General features: G+C 35.2%; 1 protein-coding gene across 2 annotated transcripts in view; it reads right to left on the reverse strand.

The window, feature by feature from the left end:
- SMAD2 (SMAD family member 2) overlaps positions 1 to 13512 on the reverse strand; it is a 49485-nt gene that overhangs the window by 13683 nt on the left and 22290 nt on the right. Inside the window, exons 2-5 of one of the 2 annotated variants that reach the window (XM_006835114.1) lie at positions 9951 to 10040; positions 8736 to 8929; positions 7684 to 7818; positions 4207 to 4281 (exon numbers count right to left, since the gene is read on the reverse strand). In XM_006835114.1, coding sequence (XP_006835177.1) covers positions 4207 to 4281; positions 7684 to 7818; positions 8736 to 8929; positions 9951 to 10040 — 494 coding nt within the window. The remainder of the gene's footprint in view (positions 1 to 4206; positions 4282 to 7683; positions 7819 to 8735; positions 8930 to 9950; positions 10041 to 13512) is intronic. The other variant, XM_006835115.1, reaches the window with a different exon arrangement.

Below are 13512 nucleotides of genomic sequence, written 5' to 3' on the forward strand. Positions count from 1 at the left end.
AAGATCGTAGAAGAATTGATGCCTTTGAGTTGTGGTGTTGGAGGAGCATACTCAAAGTGCCATGGACTGCCAAAAGAACCAATAGATCTGTTTTGGAAGAAGTACAACCAGAGTGCTCCTTGAAGGCCAAGATGGCTAAGGTTCGTCTCTCATACTTTGGACATATTGTCTGGAGGGAACAGTCGCTAGAGAAGGATGTCATGCTGGGTAAGGTGGAGGGTCAGAGAAAAAGAGTAAGACCCCTAACGAGATGGATTGGCCAGGTGGCATCACTGATGGACTCAAGTGTGGCAGTGGTAGTTAGGTTGGCCCAGGATCGGACATTGTTTCGTTCTGCTGTGCATGGAGCCGCTATGAGTCGGTTCCGACTCAATGGCACCTGACAACAACCTGTTACCTTTCCAAATAACCGCCACAACTGTAAGTATGGTATCTGAGTTCTGTGTGGTCACTGCAAAGAATTATCAAACTCAGTTGAACAATGAGTGCTATGGAAGGATGGTTTGACATCACATCATTTTTTACAGTTACCATCATTTATGAAATTTAAAAACTAAACTTCAGATAACAAAACCTTTTAGAAAACATTTTTTTAAAAACAGAGTTAAGGAATTTATAATCTATTAAATATTCATATATAAATGCTGCTATTGAAGTCTGGCCTACCATGAGATTTCCAGTTACAGGAGGTAATAAATATCCTCACTGTTAAAGACTGCTTAGATCAGCAGTTTCAGTTACTTGTAGCTAAAACATCTAGAGAAATTCTTCCTGCATGTGTCTCTGGAAACAAATTCACATATATATTCAAGGTGCATGTTTTTTCAAAGAGGAAATGTTAGAGCAAAAGCAATATGTTAAATTCTTAGAAATATGTACCTGTATACTTTCCAAAAAATGTTTAGCCCCACCTACAACTAATAAACTAGTAGTATTTCTTCACATCACCACTACATGTATTATCAAATAGGTTGACATTTGTGAACATGATAGGTTTAAAGTGACAACTATTATTGTTTTTATTGAAAATAGTGCACTCCTGCTCTGTTAGTTCATCTTTCTACTAATGACTGTCTTTTTCCTCTTGATTTATTATGTTGTTGTTGTTACGTGCTGTTGAGTTAGTTCTGACGCACAATGACCCTGTTTCCAAGGAGTGGCTTGTATGCTTGAACTACCAACTTTACAGTTAGCAGTCAAGTGCTTATCCTAAAGCACCACACCAGGACTCCCATAATTTATAAGATTTTAAAAATATAAACATTAATTATCAAAATAGTCATACATTTGCAAATATTTTCCTGTTTATTGGTCTGTTTCCAGATAACATTAAAAATGTTCTTTATTCAAATCAATGAATCTCCTACCATCCTGTTTTGCCTATTTTTACTCTAATTACTAAAAAAAAAGAAGAAAAAAAAAATATATATATAGTAGTTCTTTAATGTCATATCATAGAAATTGTAGGGTTTCATTTTTTACATTTAAGTGTTTGCTTCAAATGGAATTCACTTTAGTATGAGATGAGTTTTAAGATTTATTTTACAATGTTTGAGGTGATATTAAAATTAATTTCTATTTCCTAAGCAAAATTAACAGTAAAGAAATACACCACCTTAAAAGTTTTAACATACCAACCCAGCCAGCATCACTCCAATGGAAAAAAGGGAAGAAAAAAAAAACTTGGGAAAGATACATATAGTAAAAGGGCAGCAAAGTTAGAGGCCTCAAAATCATTTAACTTTCTCTCCTTTGCTTTCAAATTACAGTGAAAATTAGAAGGGCTAAATATACCCACAGCTTTTCTTTGTTTTTATACCCAAAATGGTTTTAAATGCATGCTTATATTATAGCTAATTTACTGAGTACAGACCAGTATCTCTCACAAGCCTGAGAGAAAACTAAAAATCATGCTGAGTAACTCCTTTAACCTTACCCCCTGTCGAACCACCAGTTAAGTCCTACCTCAGAGAGAGATTGTCACAGCACCCATTTCTGGCTGCCATCTGAAATCAGCCAGGCAGTCTAGAGTGATAGTCAAGAACAAACTCTCTTAGAGTCTTACTTGCTAGGTGTGAATTCCTCTCATTTTTTAGTTATTTTTCTGTGATGTTCATTGCAGTATTAGGTTTGGTTTAGTATATGTGAACCTTCTCAAATTACAATTATTGCTAAGTGATATAATTAACATGTGATTTTGAATTTGCTTTTTTATCTGTTTTAATTTTAATAATGAGCATCTATTTCTTGTGCAATTCAAAATGTCACATATTAATTTTATCTGTAAAATATTATTTTTTATTTGGCAGAGAATAATGGTAGAAGTATGAGACTAAGCCAAAAAAACACAAAAGTGGGGGAGTGATACAACATTTTATGTGAAATGTTCTATAAAAGAATCTGCAAAAAGAATAGAAGAATCATGAAAACATCTAGCTTAAGAAATATAAAATACGTGATACGTGATCAGATGTTTCATGCATTTCCAAAATTTCTATGAGCATGAATTCTGTTCATAAAGAATTTTCTTCCTTTTAAAAAATAAGTAACTCACAGGGTTGCAGTCATGGTGAGAATATAAATTAATAAGTAATGCTCTTAGTACTACAATAACAATAATATCAGTGTGGCACTGCAGGATAATGCACTGGACCATAAGGTTTCCACTCCTTGGAAACCCTATACAGGACCAACATGAGTTGGAACCAACTCAAGGCACTTAACAACAACAACTGCAATAACAATACCAGAATAGACTACAAAATTATATGTTTCTTGAACATAATCAAAGAGTTGTAGAAACAAATAAATACAGATGAACTAATTTACAGAGACAGATGAGCTGTTTCTAAGTGGAGACTTTCATCAATGGAGCCTGTGTCAAGTCAGGACATACACAAACTAAGGACTGGGTTTGCCAAAGGAGAAACCAACTAAAATGCTAAGACACACAGGAACCCAGTAACAAAGCATCACTAGCCAAGTCTGACCCATAGGCCTTTAGCTGAGTATGTGGCGGCACCGTAAGTTTGAGCAGGGATGGAGGACAGTGTGATAGCCTTCAGTCGCACCACACTTACATCTGAAAGTCTGGCTGAGGTGTGAGGCTGAGCCTCCCTGAAACCTGAGGTAATGAAACATGAACTAAAATAACAAATCATCATCCATCCACTAGCTTCAACTCCCCATTAGTTCGAAGAAATAAGCTTCTACTGGGCAGCCAGAGAAGGAAAAAATGCATCTTTCTGAAGGAAAATATTATCTATATCACTCTTTTCATACACAATATGAAATCATTATTAAATAAGAAAAACTGACCTATAATCAAGAGAACAGTCAACAGAAACTGACATAAACATGAATGAGACACCAGAATAAACAGATAAAAAAAGACTTTAACTGGAAATTGTAGAACTGATAAATAGACAAATCTGAACTGAAGAATTCATTAAAAGGGCTTTAACAGTAAACCCAGACTCCTGGTGTTATGCTATAGCATCAGCACTGGACTGCAAACCACAAGGTCAGCAGTTCAAATCTACCAACTGCTCCTCAGAAACTCTATACTGCGTCCATATGAGTCTGAAACAACTTAATAACAATGGTAACCCCAAAGTCAGGCCTACATATATATTATCACTTGGTTTTCAACAAAGGCGCCAGGGGAAATTAATGGAGAAACAAAAGTCTCATCAACAAACAGAACAAGATATTTGATGTAAAACTTCTACAATTCAGAACTCAGCAATAAGTTAAAGGAACAATGAGGGATATCTCCATCCATCAGACTAAAATTCATTTGAAAATCTGTCACTGAGCTAAAAATTACAGCCTTTTATCACAAAGAAATATTTATTAATAGAATAATTAAGACATTAAAAGTATAAAATACTTAAAAGAAAGAGAGTAAATATCTCAATTCTCTATTTACTCTAACACGAGACAAATCTAACAATTACTGTAGAAGACAGAGCACATACTATTTTCTCAATGCCATTGTATTCTAGTTACAGTGCTTTTTAACAAATAAATTACATCGATGGCTAAGACATGATTAGATCACAATAGAAGACCGGATTCTTGTGAGATTTTGAAAAAAAATTTTTCTCAGCTTCTCTACATTAAATGAGGAATATCTCTTATGAGTTTCTAACAAGGCAATAAATGTATATCTAATTACTGAGGAATTTTGGGCAACATTTTTACCTGTGTCCATACTTTGGTTCAACTGTTGATCACTTGTTTCTCCATCTTCACTAATATATCCAGGAGGTGGTGTTTCTATAAAAGTTTAAAATAAAATCAAGTAAAATTAACTCATGATCTTTTCATCCAGCTATCAAAGATACCCGACCTAACACTCCAAATAACAAATAAGGATTTTATTTAATATTACTATAAAAAAAACAGTGATGTACATTGAATGCTTCTGACTTAGATCCCAATCTACACATTAGAGGCAAATAAAAATCTGAGCATATTTTCTTAGCAATTATTTACATATCTGGCAAATCCCCATATGTACATGTACATTTTCTAGGGCTAGAGCCAAAAATATAATTTGAAAGAAGCCTCAATTCTGACTCAGTATGCTTCAAAGTACCTATAATGTTTTGATTCAATGGACTTCATGCTGGGTACTTTAGGAGATGACTAAAGGACACAAAACATACAAAAGGGCGCGCATACTCACATGATTTCAGACAATGAGTACCACAGGCTACCACTCTACAGTAAGCTTTATAAGGTAAAATGTGGTTAGATGGTCCTGAACTCATCTAGCCCAAAACCTCCTATGAAGAACTAGAATCTTTCTCTTATGGATTGACTGGATAAAGATGCTGCCCTCCTTAGTTAGCAGCTGAGCACTTAATCACAGTGCTACCAGGGCTCCTAACAGAAACTCCGAGCCTCTTAAGGAAGAACTCATTTTCCCTACCCTTTAGTACCAAGTAGCCACTAATAAACTTTGGTCTTTATGCATTTGCCTATTCTGGATATTTTATGTGGGATCATACAGTATTTGTCCTTTTGTGTATGACTTATTTCACTCAGCATGCTTTCAAGGTTCATATATGTATTCTAGGTATTTCATTTCACCTTATAGCTGAGTAATATTCTGTTATATGTACATGCATTTTTATTTTTCTCCATCATCTGCTGATGGGGCACGTGGGTGGTTTCACCTTTTGGCTATGGTGAGCAAAGCTTCAGTGAACACTGGTGAATTTGCATCTGGTTCAGCCCCTAATTTCAAGTCTCTTGGGAATGGACCTAGAAGTGGAATTGCTAGATCATATAATTCTATGGTTAATTGTATGAGGAATTGTCAAAATATTTCCATAGTGGTTGTCCCATTTTAAACTCTCACTGTTGAAATTCTGAGAATAAATTAAAATACCTTGTATACTTAAATAATACAGTTTAAGTATACTTAAATAATAAAGAAACACAAAAATAAAAAGGATACACGTCACTACACACAGTTTTTTAAAGGCTGAAGTTAATAAAACTAAACAAAGCTACATTTTGCCAGTTTAACACCAGTGTTGCAAAGGTCTAAATACAACTGTTGAATTGTATAAACTTTATCCTATTTTGTTTCTTCAACTTTTCTTGATTGTTTATTTTTCATAGCTAACTTGTCTAGAGAAGCAAATAGGATACAATCAACTTGTGATATTTTATTTTCTAAAACACCCAAACCCAAACAAACAAAGGTACACAGAAAGGGGAAACCTGCACACACATTTCTACAAGTGAGAGCCACTACACATTTTGGTTGGCACCCTTCCAAATAATTACTGGGTATACCTAAGTTTCCATGTGTTACTGACAAATAACTATTTCCCACCTCAATGACGTTAAATGCCTACTTTGCCACGCAAGGTCAAGTCTAGGGAAAAAGGCCTAGTTCTTCTGCCCAGGCAATGTCCTGTTTCACCCTTTTCCTTCATCTTACTTACTTTAGTCACACCTTTCCTACTAACTAAACACTTATTTTCTTAGCACCTCAAAAAGCAGCCTCTTTTGGCATAAAATTATAAACATAAATGTACATTAAAAGAACTAGACACCACTGTTTTTTTGTAAAATGGGCTATTTTTAAATTACGTATTTTTTCTTTTTTTAAAACTGTCTTCAATAAAAATCCAATTTATTTAAGTAGCTGCCGTTTTAGTTTTCACTATTTTTAGGAGAATAAGCAGTATTTTCTTACTTTATTTACATGTTTCTTTTTTGTTGTGTTATATGCAATTTTTTAAATACCTAATTTTACAGAAAAACAGTGGTCTCTGTTTTAATAGAGCTCTGGTAGTGTAGTGGTTATGAATCGGGCTGCGAACTTTAAGGTCAGCAGTTCAAAACTACCAGCTGCTACGCAAGAGAAAGATGAGGCTTTCTGCTCTCATAAAGATTTACAGCCTCAGAAACCCTGTACAGGGTGGCTATGAGTCGGAACCAGCTCCACAGCACACCACGACCACAACAGACTAGATCACCTAAGGAACTCTGGTAATGGAGTGGGTTATGAGTTGGGTTGCTAACCACAAGGTCAGCAGTTTGAATCTACCATTTTCCATCAGGACTTATTGATGTCTAGATGAAATAGAACTAAAGTAAGAGATTTTCTCATTTTCAGTTCAACATTTAAGTGTGGCTACAGGGTTGCTATGGGTTGGAACCGACTCGACGGCACTTAACAACAACAACAACATCTATAAAGGCATTGTGGGCAAATACGCTAGACTGCAAAGTTGGTTTGAGCTACAGAGTCAGTGGTTCAAGCTCACCAGCTACTCCTTGGAAACCCTCTACAGGGTCACTATGGGGGGGGGGGGAACCAACTCAATAGCACTTACCAATATCTACATCATCACATATATAAAGGACTACTGGTGTGGCACCGTGGTCTAATGCACTGGACTGCAAAGTCGATTTGAACCACATGGTCAGCAGTTCAAGTTCACCAGCCACACCTCAAAAACTCTACAGGGTCACTATGAGTCAGAATTGACTCACTGGCATTTAACAACAACATTTATAAAAAGGAGTTTGGTGGTTTTATATAAGTACTATGCAGACACAAACCACAAGACTTGTAGTTTGAATCCACCATCTGCTTCGTGAAAGATGAGGCTTTCTGCTCCCACAAAGATGTATACCCTCAGAAACCAACACAACAGCGTTTAACATCATCATCTATAGAAATAAAATACTGTGTTGTACTTCTTAAGGAAGTATCTCATTTCCTTTAAACATAATCAAACTATCTAAGAAATGGTGATAATTTGGTCAATTTTTAATTATTTTTCTTTCAGGAGTATATAATATTTTTCCTGTACCATTTTATTTTGCTTACATTCTACTTATCTCTTAGAGTCAACAACTAGGACAAACTTACTTAAGATCTTTCTTCCCTGCTTATCACACAGTACTTTGATTAAAGCCACTGCAAAAATCAGTGAAATGTAAAGTAAAATTTGTTTCAAGACAAAAATATTTAAAGTACTGTGCATATACACATATCATAAGATATATCAGATTTTTCTACTCAAACTCCAGAAGCCTTTTAAAAAAGAAAAGTCAAATCTCAATTTACTAGTAGTAAAATGTTTAGGAATAAAATTTGCATCCATCCAAATAAAATTTGCTCTGGGAGACTCAGAAGCCAAAAAATACCTGGGATGTAATTACTCTGTGGTTCAATCCCTGCTGGGAAATTCGTGTTTTCTGGAATGGAGTGTGTGTAATCATCCAGAGGTGGTAGTTCTGTTAAGATCTCAGTGTGGCGGGGCACTAATACTGGAGGCAACACTGTAAAAGAAATGAGAATTAATGGCAAAAAGAAAAGAGAAAGTTTTCACCCAAAAAAAAGTGGGTGGTACAAACAGTTAACATACTAAACTGAAAAGTTGGAGGCTCAAGCCCACCCAAAAGCACCTCAAGAGAAAGGCTTAGTGATATACTTTCAAAGAAGCAGCCAGTGAAAACCCCATGGGGCATAGTTATACTCAAACATACATGGGGTCAGCTTGAGTCAGAATCAACTTGACAGTAACAACTTTTGAAGTTTCCCTATTCGATATGCTAGTTATTAAGAAATTGACATTTAATTACAGCTTTAGCTTTCAGACAGTCCACAATATAAATTTCCAAGTCCTAATTTATCTCAGACTTTTGTAGACAATGTGGCTCTGGTAATATTATATTACCATAGAAGTTCCTAAATCCCTTCCCCACTGAAAAAAACTGAAGATTTGCCTGAATTTGTCGAAACCAGATAAAAAAAATTTAAAAAACAAAAACAGCTTCAGCTAACTAAGTCTTGCTATGAACTCTACTAAAACTGCTTATATACAGATGATGTCATTACGGTACTTCTAAAAGCATTCAAGGAGCAAAATGCTTGAAAGCAATTATTGCATCAAAGCAGCACAGAGCCTTAAATTTAGTTCTAAGCAGACTGCAAATCTGTGGGATTAGAATTGCCTGGATAGGTATCTTTATGTTGAATAGTAAATTACTCCAAGAAATGGATTACTCCTTCACTCTAAGACATGTATTTCCATTAAAAAAATTAAACTTTTAAAAATAAAAGTAACAACTAATATATTGAACTTACAGGGAATTACTGGTACCTTACAGAAAACTTTCTCCAAGTCATACCAGTGCCTAAATACATTGAAATTCAAGCATTCATTTAGTTTAAACTAGAAGTGCAATTTCCCTACCTGGTGTCTCAACTCTCTGGTAGTGGTAAGGGTTTACACAGACTTCATCCTTTTTAAGATTAAAAGCATATTCGCAGTTTTCAATGGCTTTGAGTTCATGGTGACTGTGAAGGTCTGGCCAGCGCCAGAGTCGGCAATATATAACATGGGGTAATCCCTTCCGGTGAGACACCTGAAGACGACCATCAAGAGACCTACAGGAAGCAAGGGGAAAAGGAAGGCGAGAGCTTAAACAAATAGGTGTAGTCAAATGGGCACTATCAGTACACAAGAGCATAAGGAAAGGAATGATAGACATTTAGTTAGTTTTAGTGAAATTAGGAAATGTGCACTATTTAATGGATCTGAGATCAGAATAAGCAGCAGTGCTAGCAGAAGTTTTTCATCAACAGGTTACAGAAGGGCCTCCCTTGGCAATGACCGGCTAACCACTTGGGAAGAAACTGATTTTTATAATAGTATACAGCTAGACTAGAAAACTGTCAGCTTCTATTTTAGGAAATCAAATTCTTACTTAGGGATGCTTCTTAAGGTACTGATTCTGCAGGTGGCTGAATTATCCAAAAAAGGAACTAATGTAAAGAATGGTAAATACAACAATGATGTGATAGTAACTTACTCAGTCTAATGTAACCTGTTACCCCGTTGTGACTGTTTTGAGTACTGAGGTATATTTATATAGGTCACACATAAATGTAGATGGTGATGAATATGATGAGATGAAATGGAAAAGTACCAATATGCCCAAAAAAGAGATTATGGTGATTAAAAAACCAAAACATAGAAACAAGTTAGCCTAGCATTAATTGTGATATAAGGGTTTCAATAAATAACTCTGTATATTTATTAGTATAAAGAAGATGAGATTTAGATGATAGCAAGAAATTTAGAGCAAATTGGATACGTAACTACTTACAAATTAGGCCAACTAGAGATTATAATCTAATCTCAAACTGAGCATATAGTTATCATAGTTCCTGTTCTTTAAGGGGATGCAATGATTTAAACTCAAAAATAGAACCTCATTGATCAAAACATCAGCTGAAACATTTAGTATAGTTTTAATAGTGGCAAGCAAATATTTTAAATGCTATGCCATATTTTACATAAAGGAAACATCCTAGGCAGAAATTATACTAATCAACCCACTAAAGGTCCTCCAAACGCCCCCCCTCCCACAGATCTCTAGGATTCCATAGAGGGCAGAATATTCACCTGGTTTGTTCAGAGAAGCTGTAAAGGCCTGTTGTATCCCACTGATCTATCGTATTTGGTGTACTCAGTCCCCAAATTTCAGAGCAAGTGCTGTGCATAAATTGAAAAACAAAAAATTGATGTGAACATGGAAGCATGGTTATTCAAAATACCATGATGTAAACATGGAAAATGTACAGAATACTTCCTTCACCCAGAAAATATACATTGCTTCACTTTTTCACAGGCATTTAGTACTGGTGACTATATTTTCTAAATGAAGGAAGCCAATAAAATGGAACATGTGACTCTAAGTAAGTTATGATTATGTTTTTAAAATGTGAACACCAATGCTCTCTAACAATGAAATCAAGTTATAGCTCCAAAGCCCTTTCTAGTTTCCTCTACCCAAAAGGAAAGCTCTAATACCTAGCCCATTAGACGTACTAACAGTGCTTCATTTCACAACACATTTTTATACAAAAAAAAAAAAAAAAAAGTACCTAATTTTAAAACAAACGTCAACTGGCACGTTTAATATTAAAAAAAAAAAAAAATCACCTTAAACTAGACACAGAGCCACAGTTAGGATTTTGGGGTTATTTGGGTGGGTTATTTACATATTCAATTTTATCAGAAAATTATTACCATTCTTTATTACAAAAAAAGACCAAAATAAAAGATTTTGAAGTCATTCTAACATAGTAAATCACCTTAAAAGTGTTTAAGAATTGCTATGGAGATTAAACAAAATGTGTGTTAAGTACTAATTTCCAGAAAATAAATAAATAGACTTCAATAATTTTTACATTTCTTTCCAGAACATGGGCGGCCCAGAGAATAACGCTCCCTACCTTCCCTGTAACAATTTCATTTCCAAGGAACTGCTGGTTTTGGGGAGAAAGGGAGAAAGAACTTAAAAGGCAGTAGGGAATGGAACTTTTGTTTGCTTAAGTATTTTCTGATCAGTTTTTTAAGAGTTAAAAGGTAATTTCTAAAACTCAATTCCATTTCTTACATATCTCATGATCATCAACATCTCAAGAGGAAGATTTCTCTCATTTAAGCAAGCAACTGATTAAATCCCAAATCTACACATTACTAGTGACCTACTGGTTTGAGCCCACCAGCTGCTCTGAGGGAGAAAGATGAGGTTTTCTGCTCCTGAAAAGATTTCAAAAGCCTGGGAAACTCTATACAGAGTGGTTATATGTCAGAACAGACTCTCAGGCATTTAATAACATCAGTGATCTAACTGAAGCAGTATTTCAAAGAATAACAGTAAAAAGTACAGACAGGTAGCTGGGCAACACAATCATATTAAGCTAGAATTCAGTGCTACATGGGTTTCATCAGAGTCTAGCTACAAGAAAACGGTTGGGCCTGCTTGGGGGAGGGGGCTAGGCACTCTGGTGGCTGCTAACCACCAAGTTGGCAATTTAAACCTACCAGCCATTCTACTGGGAAAAGATGAGGCTGTTCTGTCTCAGAAATCCTAGAAGAGCACTTCTCCTCTCCTTGAGGGTCTGGGGGTCAGAATGGACCCCACCTCTGCAGTAGTAGGTTCTAATCCATTAACTAAATACTGCAAAGTTAAGCAAGAAAAAGCCTGCTCAGAAACTACCTAGCACCTTCTGGAGATATTCTGGAGGTTATCTTGCTTTTCAGGCTCCAGGAGTCAAAGTCAGAAAAAAACAAGAAACTGGATGATAGTTTAGATCTTTCGTTTTTTCTGAAATACACACTGCCTAAAAAAAGTGACCTAAATGGCTCCTTTCTTTAAAAGCTATTTATCAAATATCGACCAGAAACAGATCATTCTTACCATGTTTTTTATATCACAACTATATGACATCACATAACAGAACTAAATTCTGTCTTATAACTCTTAGTTTAAACCTCAGAAAAATGGAGTGACTCTTCTTTCTTTAAAAAATCATTCAAAGAAAGCAAAAAAAAAAAGTCGATCAAAAGGTTATTCTGCTTTTATCACACATGCAAGAACAGTTCCTTCACATTTCCCGTAAGCAACTCTGAGACTAACACAAGAACCAGAATTAAAAGAGAACATGAAGAGCTTAAGTCGTGTTTTATTCAAGCCTTGAAAGGGATCTGAGAAGAATGAATGGTACTCATTAAAAACATGTAATCAAGCTACGGCAGACTGACCTGGGGTCTAACCTTTATCCAGATACTTTTCAACTGCTATCATTAATTACATCTATTTATGCCTCAGATTTCTCATTTATTTAGTAGCTGCCTCACAAAATTACAATATATTAAACTGAAATACACCAAATACTCCAATTAAAAGGCAAAGCTTTATAATACATGATATTGAGGATTGCTATACTGCTGATTGGAATCCTGGTGTGGCACTGTGGGTTAATGCGCTGAACTGCAAAGTCAATTAGAACTGCAAGGTTGGTGGTTCAAGTTCACCAGCTGCTCCTCTAGGAAGTCCTATACAGGGTCACTATGGGTCAGAACTGACACGACAGCACTTAACTACAACATACTGCTGATCAACCTATCCTCTATGAAATACCTGATATATTCATGGTCTTAAAGTCTATCATTTCTGAGGCTATATTTGTATAAAGACATAATAGAATCTCAGAAAGTAGGTAATTACTACAAATATTAATACCTCAGATACCAAGAAGTATTTCATAGAGGACAGCTTGATCAGCAGTATAGTAATCCTATATGTATCTACAAATATAATTTCAAAATATCAAAAGCAAAAACTGACAGATTTAAAGGGAGAAAAACAAGCAAATCAGAAGTCAGAGTAACCTAAGAAACTAATTAGACAGATCAAAAAATAAAATAAAATACATACATAATGCATATATCTATACACTGCTCAACCACCTTGACCTGACATTTATAGAATCTTCAAGTATACATAATTTAAAAAAAAAAAAAAGATATGCAATCCATAAAAACTTGAATTACAAAATTCTGAAATCTTACAAAGTATGTTCTGCTCCCACAACAGAAGTAAATTAGAAATCATTAACAATAAGAGGAAGACCCCCCAAAGAAATGGATTGGCACAGTGGTGGCAGTGATGGGCTTAGACCTAGAAACGATTGTGAAGTTGGCCCAGAACTGGGCAGTGTTTCGTTTTGTCGTGCATAGGGTCTCCATGAATCAGTACCTACTCGATGACACCTACTTAGAAAGGCACAAATATTTGTAAATTAATAATGTTCTAAAGAACCCATGTGTCAAAGAAGAAATCAAATAAATATAAATACTATAAATGATGAGTCCACAACATTTTAAAATATTTCGGGAATAACGCTAAAATAATGTTTAAAGGGAAATTTATAGCTTAAATGTTTATGCTGTTATTGAGTGCCACTGAGTCAATTCTAAGAAGCACCTGGTGGGTTTGAACTGGCGACCCTGCGGTTTGCAGTTTGGTGCTGACCTTACAGTACCACACCAGGAGTCCAAATGTTTATAGTAGAAAGTTATAAATACTTAAATTATTTAATTTTAATCAACAATGACTCATTCTAATCAACATTGTACTAAAGGTCCTGCCCAGTATAATAAAGCAAGAAAAAGC

The sequence above is a fragment of the Chrysochloris asiatica genome, unplaced genomic scaffold (assembly GCF_000296735.1).
Source record: "Chrysochloris asiatica unplaced genomic scaffold, ChrAsi1.0 scaffold00015, whole genome shotgun sequence".
NCBI lineage: Eukaryota > Metazoa > Chordata > Mammalia > Afrosoricida > Chrysochloridae > Chrysochloris > Chrysochloris asiatica.